This window comes from Cavia porcellus, unplaced genomic scaffold (assembly GCF_034190915.1).
Source record: "Cavia porcellus strain 051 isolate PalLab524CR breed Dunkin Hartley unplaced genomic scaffold, mCavPor4.1 scaffold_32, whole genome shotgun sequence".
Lineage (NCBI taxonomy): Eukaryota > Metazoa > Chordata > Mammalia > Rodentia > Caviidae > Cavia > Cavia porcellus.
The window spans coordinates 13,601,169-13,627,199 of NW_026947515.1; the positions used below are offsets into that span (position 1 = coordinate 13,601,169).

Consider the following 26,031-nt stretch of genomic DNA (forward strand, 5'->3'; position numbering starts at 1 on the left):
TATTTGTCTCTTCTGTCCCTTGCATCAAAAGGGTCCGATGCTTTAGGAGACAGAGTGAGGACCAGCACAGTAGAGAGGAGACAGGAGTGATGAGGCACAGGCTTACCTGGTGGTCCTGCACTGCCACTGTTCTGGAGCACTGACTCCTGGGAATGTCACCTCCTCCCAAAGCAACTGTTGCAAGTACATGAGGTCTTCCCCAACATGAGCCACCGGGCATTTAGCAAAGTGCTTTCTGTTCATACTCAGAGGATTTGATTTGGGCATCATACTCTGATCGATGTGGGGAAGCTCCCAAGACTCTGGAGGACTTCCTGCTCCCTATTTCAGGGGCACGTCAGTCACCCTTATTTCCTGGGCACTGACAGTCAGCTCTTCAATGGAGCACCCTCTTGTGTGCTAAACTACATCAGCATTGGTTCTGAACACTGTCACCATGGACCAAGAACTGAGTTGCCTGAAGGATAAAAGAATGAATGAGTGACCCGGGATTCTCCCAAAGCAGCAGAGGTAGAAAGGCATTAAGGGAGTGAGCTAAGGCAGGGCGCCAGGTAGGGCGCCAGGTAGGACCCCAGCTCCCACAGGAACAACTGAGACTTAGTGGCCTGCCGCCCACAGAGAGGCTCGAGGAAGGCAGGAGCTGGAGGAGCACGGTAGCCAGAGGGTTGGACCTGGTTGTCTCTGAGAGCTGGTGAGAGAAGCTAGGGTGGGCAGAGGCTAACCAGATGGAATAATAAAGTCCAGGGGTGGAGGTAGCTGCGGGTCTGGACAATCCAAGGCCGAGCCGTTGGGGAATGTTCCTGTGCTGATTTCAGTTATGCAGGCAGATAGCTGAGTTCCAGGGCAGAATTTATGTGGAGTAGGGGGCGAGTTCAAAGGAAGAAATGGGCGACTAATTCTGGTGACTTTCCTCAGACCTCTGGGGCTGAGTACTGTGTCCAGCACGTAAGAATAGCCACATGGACATTTGTTGATGGAGGTTCCCAGGGAACAGTTAGGGTAAAGGTGAGGGCTCCCTTTCTCTGCCTTCTCTCTCTCTCTCTCTCTCTCTCTCTCTCTCTCTGGTCTTGCTATGCAGCCCAGGCTGGTCTTGAACTCACAGCAGTTCGTCTGCCTTTGCCTCCTGAGTGCTGGGATTATAGGCGTGCTGACTACCATGTCCGACCTGCCCACTCACTATTTTCCTCTTTTTTCCCTTCCTTGACTGGCCCGTAGGTCCAGTATTTGCCCTCCTAGTAGCCTATTGATCCACATTACTAGATCTAGCAAATTAAACATGGGGTGTCATATTTGAATTTCAGATGAAAAGTAGTTTTATATAAAGTATATTTTATATTAATATTTTGTATTTGTAGTAAGTATGAAAATACTGAGGCAGCCTTTCCTGTCTACCTGTCATCCACTGGAATCCCAGGTTCGGTTCTAGCTGTCCCACTCTGAGCTAAATGTGTTCCAGTCCCATTGATGAGGCTGAATCTGGCGGAGAGAAAGTGAGGTGCTTCTCAGCTTTCTCCTCCAGTGCAGTCAGCTGGGTTAGCACGAGGTGCGAAGTCTTTGGTGGGTATCTTGCTCTGCAGAAGGAAGTGAAAGACCTCAATTGCTGGCTTCAAGAAGTTGGGAGAGACCAAGTGTGACTGGCCTGAGAGTGGGGTTACCCCATGTGGAGAGGGGAGCTGATGAAAGCTTAGCTCATACCTGCACACTGCGTGACCTTGAAATGACCCTTGCAGAGAAGCAGCAGAACCAGGATTGGAAACTAGAGTTGCCTGGCTTGAGTCTAGCATCTCCCAAAACACTGCTATGTTACTCCTCTAAAAAGAATCCAAGACAAAGACTTCAGAGTGTGCGGGAAAGAACATTGTGGGAGGAGCCAGCCGATCCACATATCAATCATGTAAAATTCAATCGAGCTCGGTCATCCAGGCATCCATCCATCCATCCATCCATCCACCCATCCATCACTGTGATGTAGAGACGTCATCCATTTGTTCACCATCAACCAGTCTTTCTATCCTCCTGTATTCCCTCCCACCCACCCACACACATGACCCCTTATCCTTTTGTCCCGCTCTTAGGTTCTGGGAAGATTTGGTGGCAAAACAGCTCCCATGAAGCTCCTCAACTCCTCTGGAGGGTTTATACATCTTTCTGTCTCCTCATGAGCTGGGCTACAAGTCCTGCTCAGCCCAGTCTCACGGTCAGCATCTTGGGGAAGACCTAAAGTTAATCAGAAAGTGGATGCCCCTGTAATGACCTGTACTGCTTTTCTTCCACTCAGCCAGGAATGAACAACGTGCTGGACTACGGCCTGGACCGTGTGACCGATCCGAATGAAGTGAAGGTAAACCAGGTATGCGTGCAAGCCGGATTCTGAGTCTGCAAATGTGGCCATGTGTCCGCTGTGTCCCCTGGGGCAACACTTTCTCCCCTTGGAGATGCTACACACAGACACACCTTGGTTCTGTGCTGTCAGGGTCTGGGAGAAGGGAGGCCATGGCCAAGGGCCTGGGTAAAGAGACCTTGCTCATCACTGTAGGGAGAGGGAGCATACAGTTTGGCAGCGATAGGTAGCATTGACGTGCTTGGTCTTCAGCCTTTTCTGAGTCACTTCCTTCTTGAGAATCTGATGAAAATTATGAGCCCATCCAACCTAAAGGTGCACAGATATTTTACACATAACTTCAGCTGGTTTCTTGAACCTGGTAAGATGATGGCCCCACACTTAAAACCTTTGAATCAATGTTGATTTAAACATTAATCCATACCACAAATACTATAATAGCACAATTTCTTTCATATTTCAGTGGGGGATTTTTTTAAGGATTCATAGACAGTTTTAATTAAAATGAAACTCTTTCCACAAATAAGTCACCTTTCATAGTGTTTACTTCTTATAGGGTTTTTTTCTCCTTAAAGAAATGCATTTTACAAGCTGTTGAAACATGTCACTAATAACATTTTTGACCAGATAGCTCTTCAGCAGGTTGTGTTGGCAGTGTAGGGTAACTGGCGGCATCTCTAGCTGCTACCCATTAGATGTCTGTTCTTCTCCTTCCTCTTTCCTAGCTGTGACAATCAAAAATTCTCGAGACACTGCCTCCTCTACCTTGAGGAGGGAGTCAAAATTGCCCAGGAGAGAAAGAACTGATTCCAGTAATCTCAGCTAAAATCCATTTAAACTCGTCTTGGGGAATGGTCGTTGGTCTCCTTCCAAATTGTTTTGGGGCAGCAAGTGCCTGTCACATCTAGTGTGTCTCTGCAAGGCGCAGCTGTGCTTTAAGTCAAGAGTGGGAGTCTGGAGAAGTGTGCTGGGAAGGAGGAGACCACAGGGGAAGGAGAAAGAAGAGAAAGGGACAGGAAAAAGGTGGCCCTGGGACCTATTGAGATAGACACTGTCCCCAGAGAGTGTCACTAGGGTAATTGTTAGGTTCCTTGTCTATCAGTCAAGGTGACCGTTCCTTTGATGCACATGTGTTGTCATCAACCCTCCCAGGGCAGCCTTTCCATGTCCCCCTTGTCAGATAACAGATCGCTGCTGAGCCCTTGTAGGCTCAGTTGCCATAGAAACAGAATCATTGAGTAAAACAGAGAACCCCGGGTAGAAGATTTGTGCTTTTTTTTTTTTTTAAATGGATAACTGGCTGCTCTGGAAACCTCTTTTCTCTAGAGGAGGAGGGGGAGGGGGAGGCCAAAAGTGTCATTCACCCTGCCTTGGATAAGGAGTGGGGATTGAGGGGGTGCAGCTGTAACTGAGGCTCAACTACGCGGGGAGGGGAGAATGGGGTGACACCTTCACTTGAGCAATCTGGGGGCCAGGAACTGCACTGCTCTAGCTAAGCGTTCTGTTAACTGGGGAGTTCTGAGGAGCCCCAGTGGGCCTCACAGGGGAGCATCCTCCTGTTCTCCATGGTGTGGGAGGGAGGGGATGTCACAGCCCGCCTCCTGTCAGCTATGAGCAGACAGCAGTCCTGAGGGCAGGCTGCGAGTGCTCCTCACGCAGGGCTCACAGGGCTGTGCTGACCTTGCTGCTTACATCTCTCTCTCTTTCTCTCTCCCATCAGCTCTCTCTCTCTCCTGTCTGTGCACCGTGGCTGCTTGGAGTAGCAAGACTGAGCCCTGGGGTTCTCATGTTCCAGACCCCTCTGCAGCTTCAGCCGCCCCCTGCTGTCAGATCAGAGGTGCAGGGCTGGAGGCCGCGCTGTGCTCTGCCATTGGCAGCAGTGTCTGCCTTCTCAGTGTCCCTGCTTCCCAGTTACCTGCCCCGAGAGGAAAGGGTCATGGAAATGCTGAGTGTCTGCAGGAGGCCTTGGGAGTGCAGAGGCTGTGTGTTTGGTCTCAGTTCAGAGAAGAACTCCTGGGGCCTACGCTGGTTGGAAGAGAGAGAGAGAGAGAGAGAGAGAGGTCTTCCTCTGAGAATGAGTGAATTCCTGAAAAGCTGTGTTTTCCCTAAGCAGAGGCAAAAAGACCATCAAGCGTAATAAAGGAGGCTGCTAGGTTGGCCAATGTCCAGGTCTCTAGGCAACCCACTCCTTCAGGATGGTGATGGGCACTGGTTGGCAAGTCGGCCTTGCCCTGGGAGGATCTGGTCACAGGTCAGGGCCATGCACCATGGGCTATGCAGGAAGTGCATCCTCTCTCAGTTCTGAGGCTGCTAGCCTTATGGGGTGCAGTGTGTGCAGCTCCCCCTCCCTTTATTACAGAGGAAATTTGGACCCTCATTCAGGACCCTGATTACAGACCAGGCACCAGCAGATGCCCATGGCTGGCCCAATCCTCAGCCTCTCACCCCAGGAGATGCTGCTCACAATAGGGTTAACCACTGTCACTGAGTGATGAGGGACAGCACCGTGAGCTGAAGAGTGCTGACATCCATCGGATGGAACTCAGCTCTGCCACTCCCTGCCTGTGTGATCCTGGGCAGACTCATGAGCCGTTCAGATCTCAGTTTTCTCATCTATAAAATGGGAATAACAGGAGTTCCTTCCTCAGACAATTAAACAGGCTCATTAATGTTGGGTGTCTAGAAGAGTACCTAATAGGCGGAGAGATTCCCCAAATAGCAGTTGCTATTACAGCCATCCATATTTTGAGGTGTGGAGTCCTGCAAACCCTTGACTCGATTTTGGGGGCTGAACTTAGCCAGTTTCCTCTGTCATCATGCATTCCTGTACTATGCCTGGGAGTGGAGGGAGGGACATGCGTTCCAATTTCATCTGCTCTGCTGAGTCCAGTAGCCAGCTTCTGAGACAGACAGCCTGCATTGTTAGGCCCGCTGATCACTGAGCAAAAAGCAGAAGTATGTATCACACAATGTGCTTTGCAGAGCACTCAGCCCAGAGCCCTCAGTAGGCAAAGACCCCATGTACACACATCAATGGGGAGCAAACTGCTTTGCTTTCTCCTTGTGGTCCATTGTGCAGCCCTGACTGGCTGGGGAAAGGGCAGTTTTGCTGGTGGCTCATGCGCCAGGCATATGTGCACTGGCTAGGGGAAGATCACATCCGCCTTAGGAGGTGGGAATGCTGTGTGCCTCTCTGTCTCCTGGCTGAGGTCTTGGGAGTCAAGGTCCTGATTTCGCTCAGTACCACCCCTCACCACCATTTCCAGGCATAGATCCTGCTTGCAGGGTCCCTCTACAGACAGGTGAAGTGTGTAGGCTCTCACACCCCACACTCAGACGAGCCTGATTTAACAGTCTGTTGCTATCTTAAAATTCTCCATTTGGTTTGTCTGGAGAAAGGCCCAGCATTTTCATTTTGTCTTGGGCCCTGCAAATTTTCCTTTATGCTGTTAGGAAGTACCTGGCAGGACAGGTTTTGTTTCCAGTGATGGCGACTTGGGGTCCTTCTCTCCTGGGAAGGGGGCCTCTCTTCGAGTTTCCTGAGCGCTTTGGTTCATTATTTGGCTGGCGGGTTTCCTGGTTTCTGCTTTGGCCCCTCACTGTGCTCCCTGAAAATCTGCTGCAACTCCTGGTGTTTCTTCCCCGCCCCCCACCTTTTCGTCCACTTGTGTTTCTGTGCAGATTCCTGCCCAGCCACTTTATCCTGAGCCTGTCTTGCCCCTGGGCTTCCTCCCTCCTATCTGGCAGTGGCCTCAAGGTCACTCAGGCACGGCCCTGACCCCTCTTGCTCTGTGACAATTGTGCAGAGCCTGCATCTGGGAGGACGGCAGAGCTGTGTCAACAAGTTGAGCTCTGTCCCTATTTGGGCAAGTCTGCAAGTAAAAAAGTGTTAGAATTCCAGGAATGTGGGGCACTCAGAGATTCCTTAGGCAAAATATTCTCAGAGTGGCAAAGTTTAGCCCTGGGAGGAGGGATGGAGGTGGGCTGTGCTCCAGGAGGGCCGCTTCTGAGAAAGGAGGGGATTTGTGTGCAAATTCTAAGAGGACAACATGTTTCTGCCTGTTCTATCCTGAGATACTTTCTTTGAATTGTGTAGCATTGTGTGTAGGTGTGTGTACTTTTAGTAGCTTCATTTCAAAATTATGTTTCCTATGACCTCTGACTAAGTAATAATAATATTGATAGTAGGTTGGGAAGATTTAGCAAATAAAAACACAAGAGTCTCAGTTAAATTTGAATTTTAGATGAATGATGATAACATTTTAGTATATTCCAACTATTGCCTAGACTTAGTATTTTATCTGGTAATAAGGGCTACCATTATTCTGTGTATGTGTCATATACATGGCAGGATATTAACCCTAATCAATAGCTACTCTTTGTTGAGTCTCCACAATATGCTCTGGGAGTGAGTATCACCATATTATCTCTTTGATTATCTTCCCTTTGCCCCCATCTTTTTACAAACAAAAGTAAAGGCTCTGAGATACTAAATCACTGGCCCAAGGTCAAATAGCTAATAATTTGTAACCAGGATTTTAGTCTTTGCCTGATCCCAAAGTCTATACGCTTTCCGGAACTGTTCTCCATCACACAGGCAGAATTGTCTTTCCACCCTTTAGAAACTCCCAGAGCCCTTTCCCTGCCTTGCCTGGCTATGTAGACCCCTGGAGGGACAGGGGTACCTGTGTACCTAGATGAAGCCGATTCCATGCACGGCTATTTTAAAAACAAGAAATAAAAAACTAAAATGTACAAAGACTATCGAAGCAGAGGCAAGGAAGTCCCAGATTCCACCAAACCCTATCATGGGTGGAGCATCTCTAAAACAGAAATCTAAGATTTGGAATTCTCTGAAAATCTGAAACCTTTTGGGCCCTGCTCGTGGGAAAGGTCATGCCTTGGAACCTTGTTTCATGTGCAAAATTATTTGAAAATGTATACAGTGACCTTCAGTCTATGTATATAAAGTGTGTGTGAGACAAACATTTCATTTTAGACGTAGCCCTGTTACCAAGATATCTCATTATATACCTTATTACCTGTATATTTTCTAAAACTTGAAAAAGAAAAAAAAAAAAAAAACGAAATATGAAACACTTCTGTATCCAAGCATTTGGGATAAGCAGCTGTCAATCTATGTTACAGAGTACAGATAGTCTGTTTCCTAGAAGTCCCCTGGTATTTCTGAGCACCAGGCAGCAAATGGGAAGCCACAGCACAGAGGCAGAATCCTAAAAAGATGATAAAAGCAAATAAAATGAAACAGATAAAAGATTTAAAACTGTGAAGAATGGAGTCATGGCTCTGGAAGCAAATGTATTAGACCAGGGGGAGACGAACAGGAGAGCAGAAATCTGTGCACAAGTATGGCTCCTGTGGGGTCTCAAGAACCCCAGGACAGCCGGAACCCTACTCCATCATCTGTGTTTGTCCCTCCAGCAGATCTGTGCCCGGAGACCTGGCCCTGGGACAGTGACCAACAGCCAGAAAGACTGTGTGTCCGGGCCAAGAATTCAGCTCAGTGGTGTAAGCACCTGCTTGCTTGGCAAGTGCAAGGTTGTGAGTTCGATCCCTGGTACCAAAAAAAAAAAAAAAAAAAAAAAAAGACTGTGTGTCCTGGGCCCTTCGAAGGACAGGGGGGTTCACCTGGCTGCTGAGCATGTGCCTAGTGTGGAACCGAGGAGGACAGCAGGCAAAGCAGGAGACAGGCAGTGAGTTGGGGGACTTTAGGTTGCTCCTGGATCACCCTCCTCTACTTTGCAAAGGCAGAGCTGGATTTGAATCATGGCTCAGCCAGTTACTCACCAGATAATGAGAAAGTTTCCCACAACCTCTTAGAGCCTTGATTTTTCTCCAGAGAAAATCAGTCTGATAAAATCTCCTTCCCTAAAGATTGATCAAGACTCTAAAAGGTGAACATTGCTTTGTGGTATTTCCCAGGCAGTTATTATTATGCAGAAGTCTAACTTCTCCTTTGAGCAGAGGTCAGAGATCACTAGATGTTATTTTGAATAATCCATGCCAGCAAGTCTTCTAAAGCAGGGCCTTATGTTGAAAGAGAACAGGAACAAGTAATAAGAGTGTTTGGCAAAACATTTAGATCCTTTAGGGAGTCTTTAAAAATTTTTAAGTGTAGAATATTCTATTAAACTTCGAAAGACTGTATTTTTTCCCCCTAGGCCTGCATAAGACATCATGTTAGGGAGGACAGACATGGTCTTCTTGCTCTTGGTGGCATCTTAATGGTGACACATACATTTCTTAAAATCCCCATGAAGAGATGTAAAATCATGATGTATACTATGAAAAAGCAGGTACTTTATTTTTGGTACTAAGGATCGAACTTAGGACCTCACACTTGCCAGACAGATGCTGTGCCACTGAGCTACATCCCTGGCCCATGTGCTTTCTTTTTGACCCTGTGGCTTCCTTTGTTGTTTCAATTTGTGGCATCAGTCAAGTTGTTATAAGTGTCTGGGAATGAGTATCACCATTCATCCAGAACTCTTCCCTGTGATGGGGAGGACTCAGGTGCACACTAGCTTGTCTTAAACTCTCTTTATATATCATGAGAAGTGGAAATTCCCATCTTTACCTTCTAACCCACTGCTAGTTCTGTAGACACTCTAGTAGGTCAGGACCAATCCCAAACTTAGTGTTTAATTTATCTTGGTTTTTAGAGAGCAACAATAAAATTATAGTTGTAAATTACTTCATCCTTCACTGCATCTCTTACTGATGTTATTCTTTAGAACAGGGTAGAGTTTGTAGTGATGAGGAAATCCCGCCTTTTAAGTAAAAAGGATGGACAGTTTTCTCATGAAGAAGGGTATTTATTTCTCAAGTGGGTATTTGAACTGTGATGACAATGACATTGGTTTACTGGCTTTGTTTTTGTGTTGTTGTTGTTTTGTTTTACAGAAACAAACAATCCCTGCTGTCAGAAAAGAGGTAATTCACCTCCCAGTTCCAATGGAGTCTATTGTACAATGCTCTAACAAATAATATGTGTTTTGACTTTATGCTCTACACTTGGTAATTAAATGAAAACCACATTTAATGTGTGGTTTAATTGTGTAAGGCTCACACAATTGTTTCCAAATTAATTCATGGCACTGGAGGCCAAGGGATCTTTTGCAGCATCTGAATGGGGCTGATGAGGACTCGGGATGTAAAACGTCCTTTGAAGTCACATTGAGGGATGGACAGAGAGGGCTGTGGGAATCAATGCTGCAGAATGGCCCCAATCTGGCCCCTGTTCCTGTAACTACAGCGTCATGCAGAATGTAGTCAATGAGACAAACTACCTGTTTTGGCCAGTCTACAATACAAGGCCTAAGACAGAGCCCTGAAAGCCCTGGCCATTAAGGTAGGATGTGTCAGTGGGTATCCGAGGAGGGGATGAGGAAGAGATGGCTTGCTGCTTTCACAGCTGCAAAGTCAGAAAGTTGAAGATGTCCCCTTTGATGGGGACCATATTACTTCTGTCATTAGAAGCATGTGAGGGAAAAGCCAACCATCTGGCCTCCAAGTCTTAGTTTAATGCTTTTTAGGACCTTTTTCCCCATCAGCGAGTCCCTTTTGCAGACCAACACAAGCTATGTTAAGGTGGCCACTCATTTGCTGGTGAGGTCCCTGTATGCTGTGGGTCTGAGCCCTCTTGGTAATGGGGTGGCTGGCTTGAAGGATGGGCTGGGCTGTTGTCATGGATACACAGCTTCTAGTTTGGGAGCCATCATAGTATCAATGTTAGCAATGTGTAAGGGTGAGGGTTGGACATCTTCTAACAGCTTCCTCTCTTTCAGATCATGTATTACCAGCAGGCCTTAATGCGGTCCACTGTGAAGTCTTCGGTGTCCCTCGGAGGGTACGGCCCTTGATTTGTTGTTCTTGCTAAGGCTGGAGCAGTAGCTAGGCAGGAGGGCAACTTCAGCTCTAAGGCAAACCAGACAAATCACGAACTGACTGACTGCAGGTGTTAAAGAACTGAGGCAGAAAGCCAGGGTCCCGGGGTTTCTAGGCTCGTTTTTCACTCAGAGGAAGTCTCTAGGTTTTGTCTTAGGTTGGACAATATCAAGGGTGGGCAAGCTTCTATGAAATTCCTGTTTCTTGGAATTTACTGATGTTTGGAAGGGGAGATGGAGAGAGTTGCAGGCCCACGGGCTGGACTCTGTGGGCAGCTAGGACAGCCTGCATTGCTGTCACCACCCATCCAAATTTATTAGGGCTATGTGGGCTGTACTGCTGAAAGTCCATGGCTAATCTTCTGTGTGTGTGTGTGTATGTGTGTGTGTGTGTGTGTGTGCGCGTGTGCATGTGTGTGTTTATTTTATAGTGGGGACTAAACCTAGAGCATTCCCACTGAGTTATATCCCCTGCTTTTAAAAAATATTATATTTTGGGGCTGGGGATTTAGCTCAGTGGCGTAAGCGCCTGCCTTGCAAGCGGTGCAGCCATGAGTTCGATCCCTGGTACCGATACAAAAAAAAATTATATTTTGAGACAGGGCTTCCCTAAGTCCCTGGCTTGAGTTCATGATCCTCCTGCCCCAGACTCCTGCACTGCTGGGATTAGTGCAGGTATGCACCATCAAACCCAGCTTCCGCTGCTAATCTTTGATTTAGTTTGAATTTAAATTTATTGGAAATTTAGGTTTAATTGATTGAACTTTCAGATTACCTGATCCAGTATCTGGGAAATCAAAAAGGCATTAAGAGCTCCCTGAACACAACCAGTTATCCTTTTAAAAAATGTGTGGTTCCAGGCCAGGGATGTGGCTCAGTGGCACAGCACCTGGCAAGTGTAAGGACCTGAGTTCGATTCTGAGTACAAAAAAAAAAAAATTGCAAAGTTCATTTTAGAAACACCGTGCTAATTCTGAATTTTCCCGCATACATGAAAGTCAAGTTGGCTTATCATGTCATGATTTACTCTGACTGTGGAAGACTTAAACAATGGCACCGGGCGCTTTGGGGATTGAGGAGGCTGTGTTTGTGCTGTGCTCTTCTTCCAGTATCGGGAAGAGACAGGCTCTTGTGAAAGTCTTCAAAGATTTTTCACATTTTATCAAATTCATAGTTTGCAAAAATTGCCACCTTCCCTGAGAAAATGTCCTGTGACACCACTACATTTTCCAGGGGCCACTCCTGGTGCTGCCAAGCCCTGGTGGCAGGTAAGAAGTGTACCCCATACCCACTTTGGATTATAGTGATAATTACTGCTCTGTGGTAAACTCAAAACCGTTTTCTCCGAAACAAGTTTCATGAAACCAAATGGAAAGAAAATTGAAGGTGACCTGAAGGCTTTCGGATGCTTCCTGGACTCACTTTCCCATTTTGGAAAAGTTGTCTCAGAGCCTCATGATCCTGATCATACATCAGTAGTGTTTGGGCTTGGGGACCAATCTTTTTCACCCCTCTGACTGCTTCACACATGATGTGACTGAAGAACAGAGCATCATGGGAGAAGTGAAGCCAGGGGGCTCGAGGTCTGCAAAGCCAGGTCTGTGGTTTAGCTCTGGGCCAGGGATCCTGTTCTAGCCAGATCCGTGGCCACAGGCAGACTCTGGCAGGGGCCTTCTCTGTACCCTGTGGACACCATTCATCACCACAGCTGCAGCTTTTCCTTACTTGTCAGAGGTCAAGAAATACACTGACTCAGAAGATCTGACTTCACTGGGGCGTTTGCTTGTGCCCCAAAGCTAGGCATTATCCTAGGGTAGACCCAGCTGGGTGGCAAAGTCCAAGCAGCTCTGTGGCAAACTCATGCTTCCAAAATGAGTGAGTGAGACTCAGAGCCTGAATCAGCTTTGAAGTCTAAGATCTCCTAATAACCTGAACATATTTGAATGAACTAGGCACAGAGAAATAAATGACAAAAGGCCCGGATTGAGAGAGAACACTTTGTTTCATGAGCAGACTATGGCTAGCTCTTGCCCGTATCCAATCCCAGGGGCTATTAGAAATTTCCCCAAGACAATAGTAAGTACAGAGCACAACTAAATCGGTATAGGAAGACGGGTCATGCTGGTCCCTTAGCCTGCACATTCATCTAGTCCCTCAGTGCTGAGCTTCTAGGAAATCGCTTTCCATTTACATTTTAGGATCGTCAAGTACAGCGAGCAGTTCTCATCCAATGATGCCATCATGTCGGGCTGCCTCCCTAGCAACCCTTGGATAACAGATGACACCCAGTTCTGGGACTTAAATGCCAAATTGTATGTATTTAATGCATGATTATCATTGCTTTTTACATTGTAATTCACATGCCATACAAGTTACCTGTTTAAACTGTACATGTCAGCGTTTATTATATTTTCATCACCTCCAAAGAGATCTCAAACCCTTTAGCTCTCACCCCACGAACCCCCATGCTCCAGCCCCAGGCAACTACTCATCAGTCTAGTTTCTGTCTCTGTGGGTTTGCCTGTTCTGGATCTTTCATGTGAGGAACCCTACAATATGTGGTGTTTTGTTGTTACCTTTTTCCACGTTGCATCATACTTTCAAAATTTATCTGTGTGTAGCATGCATGGAACTTCATTTCTGTTTATGGCTGAGCAATAGTCATCGTGCAGACATACTACATGCTTTTTGTTCACCTGTGTCTGCCTTTTTGCTGTTATGAATAGTGCTAGTGGGAACATTCATGAATATTCATGGTGGAGGAGCAGCACAGTGGGTCGCAGGCAGGTGCCTGGCTGGTGCCTGAGACCACAGCTTCTATCACCAGTGCTGTTCTAGCATTGTCGCCTGGCCCATGATGGCAGCTGGACCCTTTTCAGGATGGTCTCCAGGCCTTCAAGGGGATCTTCAAGTTCTTTCTCCCTGAAGGCTATAGGAGCAGGGCCTGCGTGTGTAGCTCCCACTGTGGGTACCGTCTCACCTGTAGGAGCTCATTTCCTAGATGTGAGCAGCAGGGGACTTCCCTGCAGCCACATCTTCCTAGCAAGTGCTGCTTGGACTGTGCATTGGGATTGGGAGGACTCGGAGAAGGTAGAGGAGGAGGAGGACTAGGTGGAGCCCTGGGGTGTGGGATTAGTGGAGGCTGCTGGGGTGGGGTTTAATTCCTCATCCCTACCCAGGCCATTGCTCGGTCCTGGCTTGTTGGGAGAGTTGCATTTCTGAATTACTGTCCTTGCAGGGTGGAGATCCCAACCAAGATGCGGGTGGAGCGATGGGCCTTCAACTTCAGTGAACTGATCCGCGATCCTAAGGGTCGGCAGAGCTTCCAGTACTTTCTTAAGAAAGAATTCAGTGGTGCGTTTTCTTCTCTATTTGCTTAATTTATAATAATTTACCGTCAGTAGCCCTTCTTTGATGTCTAGCCTAGGGTTTGCTCAGTGGATGTTTCCATGGCTTTACTTAAAGCTCTTAAACAGGGCTTCCACCTTTGTAGCATTAAGAGTCATATGTAGGTCTAGGACTCACTCACTGCATTGCCTCAAAGAGGCACAGAGGACTGATGAAAACTGTATCCACTTACAGTCTGTGTCCGTGTCAACACATTTCTGAGAGCACCCTCCCATCTTGGCTGCCCTCTCTTTATCACCCAGAGAGATCCCACTCCCCCACTCCAGCCTCTAAGTGTAGCTTTTCAGGGAAAGTGGAGGGATATAGAGCAAGCAAGCTTTCCCTTTTGGGCTGCCAGCCTTTCTCAGCTCAGTGCTTCTGCACATTTGGTTCAGCGGGGGATATTTTGAACACATGTTGGCCCAGATTCCCATCCCTGGAGATGCCTTATGGGTTGGTTTGAGTTTGAAGCACTGAAGGTTGGAAAGAGCTCCAGGTGACTGTAATATGTAGCTATGCCTGAGAACCATTGCCGTAGCTCCCGGGCGATCTCTTTGGGGGCCTTAACACTATGTGGATTTTATGTCTCATATCTGGGTTTCTCATCACGTGGACACTTTTGACCTCTTAAACTATACTGCACTGAAAAACGCCTGAGGAAACCAAGAGGCCAGATTAGAACCAGTTTTACTAGGCTGTACATTCAGTTGGCTTCAGCATCTTTGCTGAAATAGTTCCTTTTATGGGGTTTGTTTGCTGCTTATAGAGTCCCTAGCGCTGGGAGGTTTCACATTTGAACTTTGAGACAGCCCCCTGCTACCCAAGACCTGTTTCTTTGTGGAGTTGCTCCTGAAACAAATCCTACTGGATATGCCTTTTTTAGGGTTTGACTGATGCAGAACATTGCATCATAATATGGATTGTTGAAAATCTTTCTCCCTAATCAAGCCTAATTGCCATAACATAATAAACCCCAGAAGAGAAGGCTGGAAACAGGGCCCTTAGGGCAGGCTGGGGAAGCAGTGCGGATGGTGCCATCTAGTGACGAAGTGACAAACTACACCCACAGCTGGTTTTGTCCTATTGTACCTTAGAAAATAAGGAATAATCCAGAAAAGATTTCCCTGTGTTATTAAAACTATATTGTGGATGACATCCTTAGGATGACTAAGATATTGAAAGGGCATAAGAATCATTACTTTACTTGTTTAATTAAAATCTTAAATTAGGACCTATAATATGAAATTCACCTTTTTAAAGTGTACAGTTCAGTGTTTTTTTTAATACAGTCACTATGTCTGCATCCATCAACACTATCTAATTCCAGAACAATTGTACCACCCATAACTACCCCTTTGCCCATTGGAAGTCATTTCCTCTCCCCCACCTTCTCTCCACTGATTTCTTCTCCTGACCGCAGCCCTAGGCAACCACAAGTGGACTTCATCTTTATACGTTTGCCTATCCTGGACATTTACTGTAAGTCAAGTTGAAGGATCTGACTCTCTCTGCACGGAGAGGAGCAGTGTCTCATTGGCTTTTGTGACACTCAGTAAACCCCTCGTGTGGCCAGGCCTTCCCTGAGGTCAGTCCTGGCCTGTCACACCTGGGGATGGAAAGGCCCTGGAAGGACTTCTGGGACGAAGGAGGGGGAGCCCCGCAGGTGAGCTCTCCACACAGTGACAAAGGAGGCAGAAGTCACAGAGTCATTTAGCAAAAAGGCTGGGGTGCTGGAATACATGTTTACGTGCGTTGTCACGTTTTTTATGTTTGCTACAGATAAATTGGAGTGCAAACATAATGTAGCAGCCTCTTGATGTGTGTGAGGTTATTACGTGCTCTGATCTGTGTACTGTTGGTGGAAAGAGCGGCAACCCCAATGTGAATGTATTGCTCCAAATGTGGTGTTCGCCAGACCCACAAATTGTAGCCACTGCTGGGTTCCAGCTGCGCTCCCAGGCCCTGATATCGCCGTGTGCAGCAGTCTGTTTTGCAGGGAAGATGCTCACCAAGCCGCAGAACTGAACATCCCAGCTGACCCATGTCTTTTTCCCCCTCTTCTCTTCTTTCCCCTTGTTCCTGTCTGGCTTTTGTCTGTGTGACCCCCCCTCCCCCGCCCGCCCCGCAGGGGAGAATTTGGGATTCTGGGAAGCCTGTGAGGATCTGAAATATGGAGATCAGTCCAAGGTCAAGGAGAAAGCAGAGGAGATTTACAAGTAAGGACCAGCCAGGTTGTCAAGGGCCCCTTCCTGTGTGCGTGGCTGCAGCTGGAGGAGGGAGGTTCCCCAGGTGGCCAGCCTGGCCCTGTCAGCACCAGGCACAGCACTTGCCAGGCTGTAAATACCCTTGCTGCTTTGGAAGGCTTGAGGGTCCTTCAGAGGCAGCCTGGTGAGATAAACGAGGGGGTCCCGTGATCCGGTGGGCATGCGTCTAATGGTTACAAAAGCAAGCTGTCCTGAATGACAGTACAGTTTATTAGGTCATGCATGTATGTGCGTGCATGTGTGTGTGTGTGTGTGTGTGTGTGTGTAACACACAAAGACAGGTGGAGACAGGAGTGACAAGGTGGGGAGAACCTATCACATGTGCCATGTTATAATCAAGAAGGTGATGAGGGGAGGGCAGCAAGCCAGGTTGGGGTACAAGTGTGGGCGCTTCTCGTTTCTTATTCACGGCTCTCACTGCTCCTGTAGCAGTAAGGCCCCCACCCCAAAAACCACAGAACCAAGGGTTCAGTTCAGAAGGCTCAGACCTGCTGTTGATGGCTGGGGGAGGAGGCAGGGAGATGGGACAAGGCCACCGAGATTGCTGAGAGCCACACTCTCCACCCGCCACCCCGAGCCTCATGGGTGCACAGCCCTGTTTGGTCAGATCCCTGCGGCCACAGCAGACAGCGGTCTTGGGCTCAGCAGGCTCAGTGATTTCAATTTGAACTCAGAGCTACCTTGCAGTTTCTGAGGCCCAAGTTCTACATGACTCGACCAGCTCTTGCAGCCCACTCCTTGCTGAGAAGTCAGCCTTTGTCCCTCTGGTGTCCTCCTGCATGTGGAGTGGACTCGGGATGGACATGCCTCCTGCCACAGGCAGGGGCCTGGACACCGAGAAAGCTGAGGAGGAGATGCAGATAGGGTGGGAGGTTAGATACCTTCCTGGAGCACAGGACTGCTGTGCTCAGCATAGGTGGACAACTCCTGATGTCAAACTCCTGCTGCAAGGGACCTTGCTGGTTTTGTCATGTTAGCCACCTTCCTCCCCAGGTGCCTGCTTGGGGAAGCCTTAGAGGCATTCCAAATTTTCAGGTATGTCTTCGTAGGGCTGGAGAATATCCATATGAGTATATGTAACCTGGGACGCTATGAGTCAGGAGATTGGCAGAGCTTCCTGTGCCCACAGCCCCAGGTAGGGTCACGGGACTCAGAAAACACAGCCATCTTTGGAGCCATTGGCTTGGATGCCCAGGGTTCACACTTCTGCCCCCAGCTCAGTGTTGAAGATTCATCATCAAAATCATTTAGACAGGGTCAAGGGAGAGCAAAGAGAGCCCCCCACTCGTTTTGTGGTGTCTCATCCTGGCTCCAAACTGCTCCCCAAATCCAAGTGAATAAGCAGTCAGAAAGGGTTAAGATGGAATTGGTCTCTTCATCCTCTTGGTTCAGAACTATGGATATTTTGGTCTCTCTCCTAGAGCCTGCAAACCTTTGAATATGTTCATTCCCAGCACTGGTGTGGCTGTTCTCTTGCTTCTAGGAAAACCATTTACCAAGCTCTTCAGGACTCATTAGTGTCTCCTGACAAACAGGCCCCCCTCATCCCAGAGCACCTGTTATGTCAATGCCTCTTTCATAGGCAGCTGCACACATCGGTGTGACTACCTTTGCAAACACATCTCTCCCTCCACAGACTGTTCCTGGCCCCAGGGGCGAGGCGGTGGATAAACATCGATGGAAAAACCATGGATATCACAGTGAAGGGGCTGAGGCACCCCCACCGCTATGTGCTGGACGCAGCCCAAACCCACATCTACATGCTCATGAAGAAGGTAGGTGGGGTCCGCACAGGGGCTGAGAGAGCCCTTTTCTCCCCAGCTACCTGGAACGTTCTCCAGATGAGGAGGGGGGTGGGGGTGTCACTACATGTGGATACCACTTTGCTGGTGGTGGGATGTAGAACTGGCAACTTTTGTTCCACTTGTCACCTGGGCTGGGTCCTCCTTGGACCAGAGCACGAGGACACCTGCAGAAGCTGTCTGCATCTTGTGGACTCCTTGCTCTGCAGGAGAGCTGCAGGGAGTATCAGTGACTCCAGTAGTGGGAAAATTAATAATACCTGTCACATGTTGAAGGCCTATTAGTTACAGTGACTGTGCACAGCACGGAGTAAAGAGCCGGACAAGGATGGCTGTGCTCCTTAGGGGCGATGGGGTTCAACACCTGTTCTAATGGAGCCAGAGACCATGCTCTGAGCCTGTGCTGTGGCATAGTAACAGTTCTTGGGCAAGTGCGACACATGGAAGGCTTGTGTCTAAAAGAGAAAGTTAGGTGTGACTGTAGTGCATCCCCAGGAGAGTTCAGATGGCCTTCTGGGTTATTAAAACGTGAATGTGGGAGGAATCATCAGGGAATTGCTAAGAATAAAATAAAGGGAACCTCAGGGAAAATCAGTTCCTTTCTTAGGAAATTATGACTGGAGGAAATTAGGACTGGCTTCTGGAGGTCCTCTAGTTTGGTCCCTACGCAGAGCCGCCCCAACGGGGCTCCTGCTGACCCTTTGACTTCCCAGTACGGCAATTATTCCTTTTATGGGAAAATGCTCTGCCAGTTTCCTTATGTGATGTGAGTTGGTGGGATTGGTAAATGTTTGTGATTTTCCCTTATGTTTTTTTCTGAGTTAGTCTTTTATTGTGTTGTAAGGAAACACATTTACTCTAAAAACAGAAAATTACATAGAATTCTCAGCGAGCTATATTAGCCAGTTCCCACCTTTCCCCCCCCCCCCATCACTCAGGTTTCTCATAATCTCCTTATTAGCAGACACACAGTGCAGTTTTAAAATTTTAAAAAAATTTTTAGTGCTGTCTTTTTAAATGATAGTCCTCCTTAATGTATTTTACGATGCTTTGACCTTTTTTCTATATGTAGTTTTCATAGTCTTTTAAGAGATGCACAGGGAGGCCAGCTCCTGGCCAGCATGACAGAGTCACAGGTAACTGATCAGCAGAACGATGTATGTGCTTACTGTCCTCTGTGTCCCTATAGGCCAGAGACTCTAGTGACAAGATCTCCGTGACTCTGCGCCTCCATCTCCAGCCTCATTCTCCAAAACTACACTTAGTCTTTAGAATACTCCTATCTCAGTCAACCTTTAAGACTCTTGTTGGTTCCTAGCTGTCATAGAGGGGTTTGTCCTGTCTTAATTACACCTGGGATTTTCACAAGTAGCTGGAGGTAGCACCATTTGGGAAATAGTTTCCAGGCCCTGCCCAGGATCCCAGGGGACATCTGCAGGGGAATCCAAGTCTCATTTTTCTCTTTTCTTGTATTCTTTTGCTTTTATGCCCAAAACACAAGGCAGAAGGCACTGTTGGTGGGATGGGGCTGAGCTCTGCGTGCAGGGTCCTTGTTTTTGTTGGAGGTTGGTTCTGGGTGGGAGAGGCTGTATCCTCCTGTCACTTGCTGCCTTCATGACATGGTCAACAGCTCTGAGAAGGGTCTTGGTGTGCAGGAGTGGGGGCTGTGCCCTTGAAGCCCCAGGTATGCCATTCTTTGGATACCAGATGATATGCAACTGAGACAGAGTCCTGGATCACTAATAATAGGCTGCATTTCTAACAGGTTCCCAGGTGACATGGATCTCGGCCTGGGACCCACACCTGAGCAATTGCTCCCAAGGTCTCCCCAAACATCTTTCAGGAAGGAGACATGTCTGCCCTTTGCCATTAGGCCACCCAGTGGGGCTTAGGGTAGCAAGCAGATTTTTCCTGCCTCATAATCAGTTTTTCTCTTGCTTTCACCAGGATTCTTACGCTCGCTATTTAAAATCCCCCATCTATAAGGAAATGCTGGCCAAAGCTATTGAGCCTCAGGAAACCACCAAGAGAAGGCAAGTAGAGCTGTTTGTAATTGCCGCTGCCTGTGTTTAGTTTACTAAGAAGCCGGGGTTTCTTCCAGCCAAACGGCTACTATGGATACTTACTTGATGACAATATTGGGGACTGGCAAGTATAGCATCTCACTTCTTCCTAATACCCTGAAATTAACTCTCGTGAGATCCCCTTAGTGGTTACTTCCAGTGAGTTGCTTCCCTCATGCTGGTTTGAAAGAGGTTCTGATTACTGGACCAGTAATTACCCTTGTCACAAATGGAAACATCTCACTGTTTTTTTTTTTTTTAATTGCTATTCTCTTTCACCCCCAAACTGATGAATGGGACTTCATTTAGCTACTTTCTTTTATCTGCATTTTTTCAATTCCTTCGAGAAGATTGCAAATTGTATCCCAGAGAAAATGATAGCCTTTTAGGGGAAAGGAAGAGTAACAGCCAAATGTTCTTACGCCCTCCAGGCGTTACCCTGTAGATGCTGTTCATTCTCCTTTGCACTGAAAGTGTACATCATCGCCCTTTTAGAGCCGGTGGGACAATGAATGATCTAACACTGGGCAGGCACACAGAACCGTTTTGGTGGGAGGGTCCTGGCAGAGGCGTTTCAGGGATTGAAGATTCAAAAGAGTAACCAAGTGACAGCTTGAACAAGGTCATAAGACTCTGGCGGAGACTTTTCAAAGCGCCGCCAGCCATGTGTCCTGTCCCCATGTTAGTAAATGCCCAGAGAGTCCATGCTGGGCTCCTTTCCAGCATCTTCAGTCAATTCAGAAGGGAGGCAGTTGGGCCAGAGCGTTTTTCAAAGGAGCTTAAGAAAAAACCCCAACTTGTTTTCATTCTTGAGGATAATGGCGCTGTTATTAGCAGGGGAGAAAGGAGGTCTTTGTGGGGCTGTTCTAGGTTTACGAGGAAGGAAGGGAGTTCAGTATCTCTGGGGACTTGAAAGCTTCTCCCTTAAGCCACGAGAAAGTCCTGTAATAGCTTCAGCCAATGTCCTGCCAGAAAGCAGTGGGGGCCGCAGGAGGTGTCTCAGTGCCCGTAGGAATTCAGCTGGGGCTCTGAGTAACAGGGACCATGGCTGGGTGCTGGCTTTGGAGTGAGCTGATGCAGCACAGGACTGTTGTGGTCACTACTGTGAGTGAAAGTCCCCTGTGTGTGCTTCTGCACAAGACGAGACTCAGTCTGTGTCCAGGCAGGAATACAATGAGTGTGAGTTTGTTTCATGGCTCCCAGGTATAAGATGATGTTTTAAAGCTTAAATTTTCCAAGGCAAGCTAAGCCTATAGTGAAAGCCTTCACCCAGGCAGAACTGTGAGACACCCTGTGTCAGGCAGTGCTTTCTGAGAGGGGAGCCATCCACCTTCCTAGGATAGATATGAGAGTCCTAGAGACTTAAGAAGTCCCCAAATTTGGGGTAGGTCCTAGGGCTTCAGTCTGTCGTTGCTGTCGTTGAAATACTTGGTTCCCGGAGCCATCTATGTCCTCAAAGGCAGGTATCTCAGCTATTCAATCTCTCCTGGATCACTTGGACACCTAAAACTTTGTCTTGGTTCCTGAGAATGTAGAGAGATTGGTTCCAGGATTGTTTGGCTTCTGAAGAAGGTTCTGACTTTTCCCAAGACACTGCATGAGCCCAGTCCCAGGCCACCACCCTTCTGCAAGCCCTTTCCTCCTTCTCTGCCCATTGGGACCCTGATATCATGGACAGTCCAGCTCTCTGTGTCCTCCCAGAAATTGGTTTTGAAAACAAATGGTTCACTCTCTGCAGGGGCTGGAATGCTTGGGCTTCCATAACTTGAGCCTGCCAGTCACCAACCTGTCTTTCCTTGCAGCACAAGCCTCCCCTTTATGCGACGTCACCTGCGCTCCAGCCCAAGCCCTGTCATCCTGAGGCAGCTGGAAGAGGAAGCCAAAGCTCGAGAAGCAGCCAACACAGTGGACATCACCCAGGTCATGAGCAAGCTGGATCGTAGGAGCCTACTCAGAAAAGAGCCTCCTCCTCCTCCTAAATAGATCTGTGGCTCCTGGGGTGGGGAGTGTGTGCGGGGGAGGCTAACTGAGAAAGGTCAGTCAGAGTCTAGAAGATTCCATTCCCTAGGAGTGGGATGGTAGGGTCCACGGTCTATCCCAGATTCTTCTGCCTTCCTTCACAGCAGTTTCCCAGTCCTAGGGCCACTAGAGCTGCTCTATCACTCTAAGTTCCCGAGGGCCAGGGCTGGTAGGGGTCACTGGACTCGGTCTCTATGTGCTCATCTCTCTTACCCTAGGAAATTCTCATAGTGAGAACCATAGGGAAAACAGGCTGCTTCATGTCCCAAAATTCACTTTGGAAAATTACAGACAGCTTCTCCTCACTCCCACAGTACCATTCTGTCAGGGATGTGTGTTTAAAATAGCTTTGTGAAGCTCCCCCTGCCATCTTTTCCATTTACACCGAGCTTCTAAAGCAGCCTGAGATCCCTCCCAGGCGGAGGTGACAGGGCTGTCTTGTGAAAGTGTTCCCCTGGACGCCTCCACTCCATCTGCCTGGGAAGGCCCTGCTGGCACCTGTTCTCCTGTTGAACTTGTTCCTAGATGCTGTTATTTGGAGGTTTGTGGGCTGCCTTCTTCTCAGTCCCCATTCCTGTGCATATACTGCGTGCATCGGTGGCTTGTAGGAAGAAGCCATCAGGCCTGAGCAGACCAGGCAAAATGAGCTGCTGAGGACCTTGCTTTTGGCTAAAGAACACATACATTTATGTCTTTGTTCATGGGAAAAAGGATAGGGGTATCTGGGACATTTTCAAGATGAGATAGGATCAAATATACTTCTTAAGACACCCTCTAGATGTTGATGGTTCCCTTTGGTCTAGCTACTGCTTAAGGCGACTCTGTGATCAGGAACAGAGGGAGAGAACAGTTCAGAGCCTGATCTTGCAAGGCTCAGAGGGTCATTCTTGAAGTTAGGCTTTCCCATACACTCGTGTGCAAAAAGAGAGAATGAGAGGTGAGCAAGAGAGCAGCCTCACTCAATCATTCACGTATTTTCTGAGCACTTACTATATATACATTGTTGGTAAACAGCAGCAAAAATATACTGGGTCTCTTTCATGGAACTTATAGTCTCATATTGACCAAAAGTAATTTAAGCTAGCAGGTAGCTGCTGCTATATAATAAGTGACCACAGTTAGAGTGGCATGCAGTGATATTTGCTGCTAATGTAGATGGGCTCATCTCTGGCTCTGCTGATCTTGCTGAGTTCCTTTATATATCTGGGTGGTCTAAAGTGGTCTATGCTGGTATGAGTGGGAAGCAACTGCTCTGCTTCACTTGCCGCCTGTCTTTCAACAGCATGGTCTGAGCATGACTTGTGATGATGGCAGAATCCCAAGAATACTAGTAGGAATGCATAAAGCTTCACATGGCTTTCACCTCATTTTCTTAGGCACATTAGGTTCCCAGTACAGCTTAGACTTAAGGATTGGGGAAGTTTCTTCTTCTTCTTCTTCTTCTTCTTCTTCTTCTTCTTCTTCTTCTTCTTCTTCTTCTTCTTCTTCTTCCTCCTCCTCCTCCTCCTCCTCCTCCTCCTCCTCCTCTTCTTCTTCTTCCTCCTCCTCTTCCTTCTTCTTCTTTCAATGGCAAACTCTCATGGCAAGAGACATGGATATCAGGAAGTGTAAAGACTTGGGACCATCATTATAATTAACAACACAAAAATAGATAATAATGCCTTATTGACTATAGTCTACAGGAATATAGTCTATGTCTCTTTGAGGCAATCATAGACAGGTGGGGGATGAAAAAGAATTGATCAAAGAATGTGGGTCAAGTAGGGAGAGGAAACTGTGTGGGCACATGCTAGATTGTCCCTCAAATTGCTGGAGATCTACTCCATGCCACACATAGGATCCCACTATCTAAGGGAGATTCAGGCATGTAAACCAAGTAGGTGATCATTCTCTATTCAGTGGATGAGCAAACAAGGGTGTCAGCATTGCCCCCTTGAAGGAAGGTACAGGCTTCACTCCTGGATGGAAGGATTATGCTCCCCAGATGTGTTTTAAAGGCCCCTTTGGGCTGGGATCAGTGGAGAGTGCTCTGGTGGGTACAGCAACAACCACATGGTCCTTGGGGTGCTGGCAAAAGTGTATGGATGCACATGACTGGAGCATGAGGCAGGCTGTTGAGACAGCGGTGTACATCCTACAGAGGAGTCCAGAGATAGGAAAGAGTTGTCTGACCTGGGGGACCCATAGAAGCTTTAGAGAGGAGGCTTTGCCTACAGTGTAGCCCAAAGTGTCACCAGTTAGAGATATGGGAGCAGGCATACAGGTCCTGAGAGCGGAGCCCAGGCAGAACTGTTGCTCATTCTGAAAGAGTGTGCGAGTTAGGAAGCAGGGCTCCCTCCAGGCAAACACAGCACTGCAGCACAGGGTGGTATTTCAGCCCTACTTGGTCCTCCACCAGGAGGCTGAGTAGGCTACTGCTTTCTGATGATCTGGTGGTGCAGGACTCAGGGCTTCTAGCAAATCTAGAAGGGCAGGTCAAAGATGACCGTGAGCATTGTGAGCTGGAACGTGGGTGTTTTTCTGTAGCTGGTGAGCCATGAAGAGTGCTCAGTTAGTGCTAGCTGTATTCAGCATCGTTATCATCATCTTTAACAGCATTATCATCACTGTCAGTATCGACATTATCGCTTTTACTGTCACCACCATTTCCTCATCTTCATCACACCACCATTACCACCACCGTCATGACCACTGGCTGCATATACTACCACCATAACTATCATCTCCACCACCATCACTGTCACAACCACCATCACCATCAGCACCACCATCACCATCAGCACCATTACCATCACTACCATTGCCCCTGTCATAGTCACTTGCATCATTATAACCACCCTTTCTTGTAGCTTTGTGTTCTTAGAGTACGCTCATGCTTTTTTCCATTCTGCCAGTATTGTCCAATACAGTAGCTCATAATTCTTTATTATTTAAGCTATTTCCTGAGGAATATTTAAAACATCACTGTCCTTAGCCAACTTCCTTCTTTGAAGTCTTAGAATCCTGCAGATCTGCCTTCTGAGCTCTCCCGGGAAGATTAGGATATGTTCCAGATGGAGGGAGGGTGAGGAGTTGATGTCATGTCCCCCTCTGGAGCTTTGGGAGTGACAAGTTTAGTGACTAGTCAGCCTGTGATCCCACAAGTTAGGGCTGAAGTAAAAGTCCGTTCCAAATGGGAAGATCTTGTGCTGGACTGCATCAAATGAGATAACTCATAGGAGAACTAAGAAGGTCATCCAAGTGAATCTTCCCCGAAGGAGCCAGTTTAGGCTGTTTGCGTTTGTGCAGGTAGAAAGGAGAGAACAGGAGAGACTGGATATGTGACACAGTGCCCTTTGTGCTGACCCTATGTTTGACACTTATGTCCACCATCCTGCTCCCAGGAAGAGAGTTCAGACCATCCATCCTCAGCCAGTTGCTGCAAATAAAAGAAAGAATTGCATCTCTGCACCATCTGCTTTGCCTTCCATTAAAGTGATTGTATTCTCATGTTAATGTACCTGCTCCATTTCATGCTTCTCCCTTCCTCTTTTGGTTCCTTTGCACAATAAAAAAGCAGTACATAACAACAAAAAAACCAAACTTTCCTCTACTTTGTCTGTGTTCTGTCACATTTCTCTGTCCCATGTGTTGCATGCCACTGCTTTGCTGCACATGCCAATGCGAGGTGGGGCATGGGCTGCAGGGTCTGGGTTCTAGGAACAGAGCTGAGGCCTCTGTGTAGGGGCCAAGGTGGGGATCTATAGTCACCTGGTGGGAGGGACTGGGAAAAACCTCCTGTTTAGAGTACCCTGGTCCACATGGACTAATGGCTGTTTGCTTAGAAGAAAGGACCTCATCAGGCCAGGTAAGTGAAAAAAGGTAGTGACCACCTTGCTTTACCTATCTTGGCATTCATCTGGGAACAAAGAAAGTGCTGGGGAGAAGTAGGGTATTTCCTAGTTGGGGTATTTTTGCCCTATTCTCTAGATCTCAAGTCTTATCTGAACTCCACAGGCAATGAGATGACACCATAGAAACAGCAAGTCTGGGTCAGCTTCTCATATAGTCAATGGTTTTGTTTTTCCATTGCTGTATCACAAATAACTACAAACAGTAAGTGTTTATTACCTTAAAGGTGTCGAGGTGAAACTTGGTGGTCATGAGCCTCTTCTCCAGCCTCAATTTTCTGATTTCTAAAAGGGATGGTTATAGATTCACAGAGGGTCTGGTATGTGGGTGCTTGATACATGTCTTAGTTACTTTTTA

At 47.5% G+C, this 26,031-nt stretch overlaps 1 protein-coding gene across 4 annotated transcripts in view; it reads left to right on the plus strand.

Annotated features, from left to right (window-relative positions):
- The window catches only part of Rgs9 (regulator of G protein signaling 9), a 58,700-nt gene that overhangs the window by 27,339 nt on the left and 5,330 nt on the right, over positions 1–26,031 (plus strand). Inside the window, exons 9-18 of one of the 4 annotated variants that reach the window (XM_063242538.1) lie at positions 2,279–2,350; positions 4,062–4,178; positions 9,266–9,295; positions 10,150–10,211; positions 12,447–12,560; positions 13,487–13,602; positions 15,764–15,851; positions 17,536–17,674; positions 19,649–19,734; positions 21,567–21,684. In XM_063242538.1, coding sequence (XP_063098608.1) covers positions 2,279–2,350; positions 4,062–4,178; positions 9,266–9,295; positions 10,150–10,211; positions 12,447–12,560; positions 13,487–13,602; positions 15,764–15,851; positions 17,536–17,674; positions 19,649–19,734; positions 21,567–21,684 — 942 coding nt within the window. The remainder of the gene's footprint in view (positions 1–2,278; positions 2,351–4,061; positions 4,179–9,265; positions 9,296–10,149; positions 10,212–12,446; positions 12,561–13,486; positions 13,603–15,763; positions 15,852–17,535; positions 17,675–19,648; positions 19,735–21,566; positions 21,685–26,031) is intronic. The other 3 variants (XM_063242539.1, XM_005001654.4, XM_003465240.5) reach the window with 3 other exon arrangements.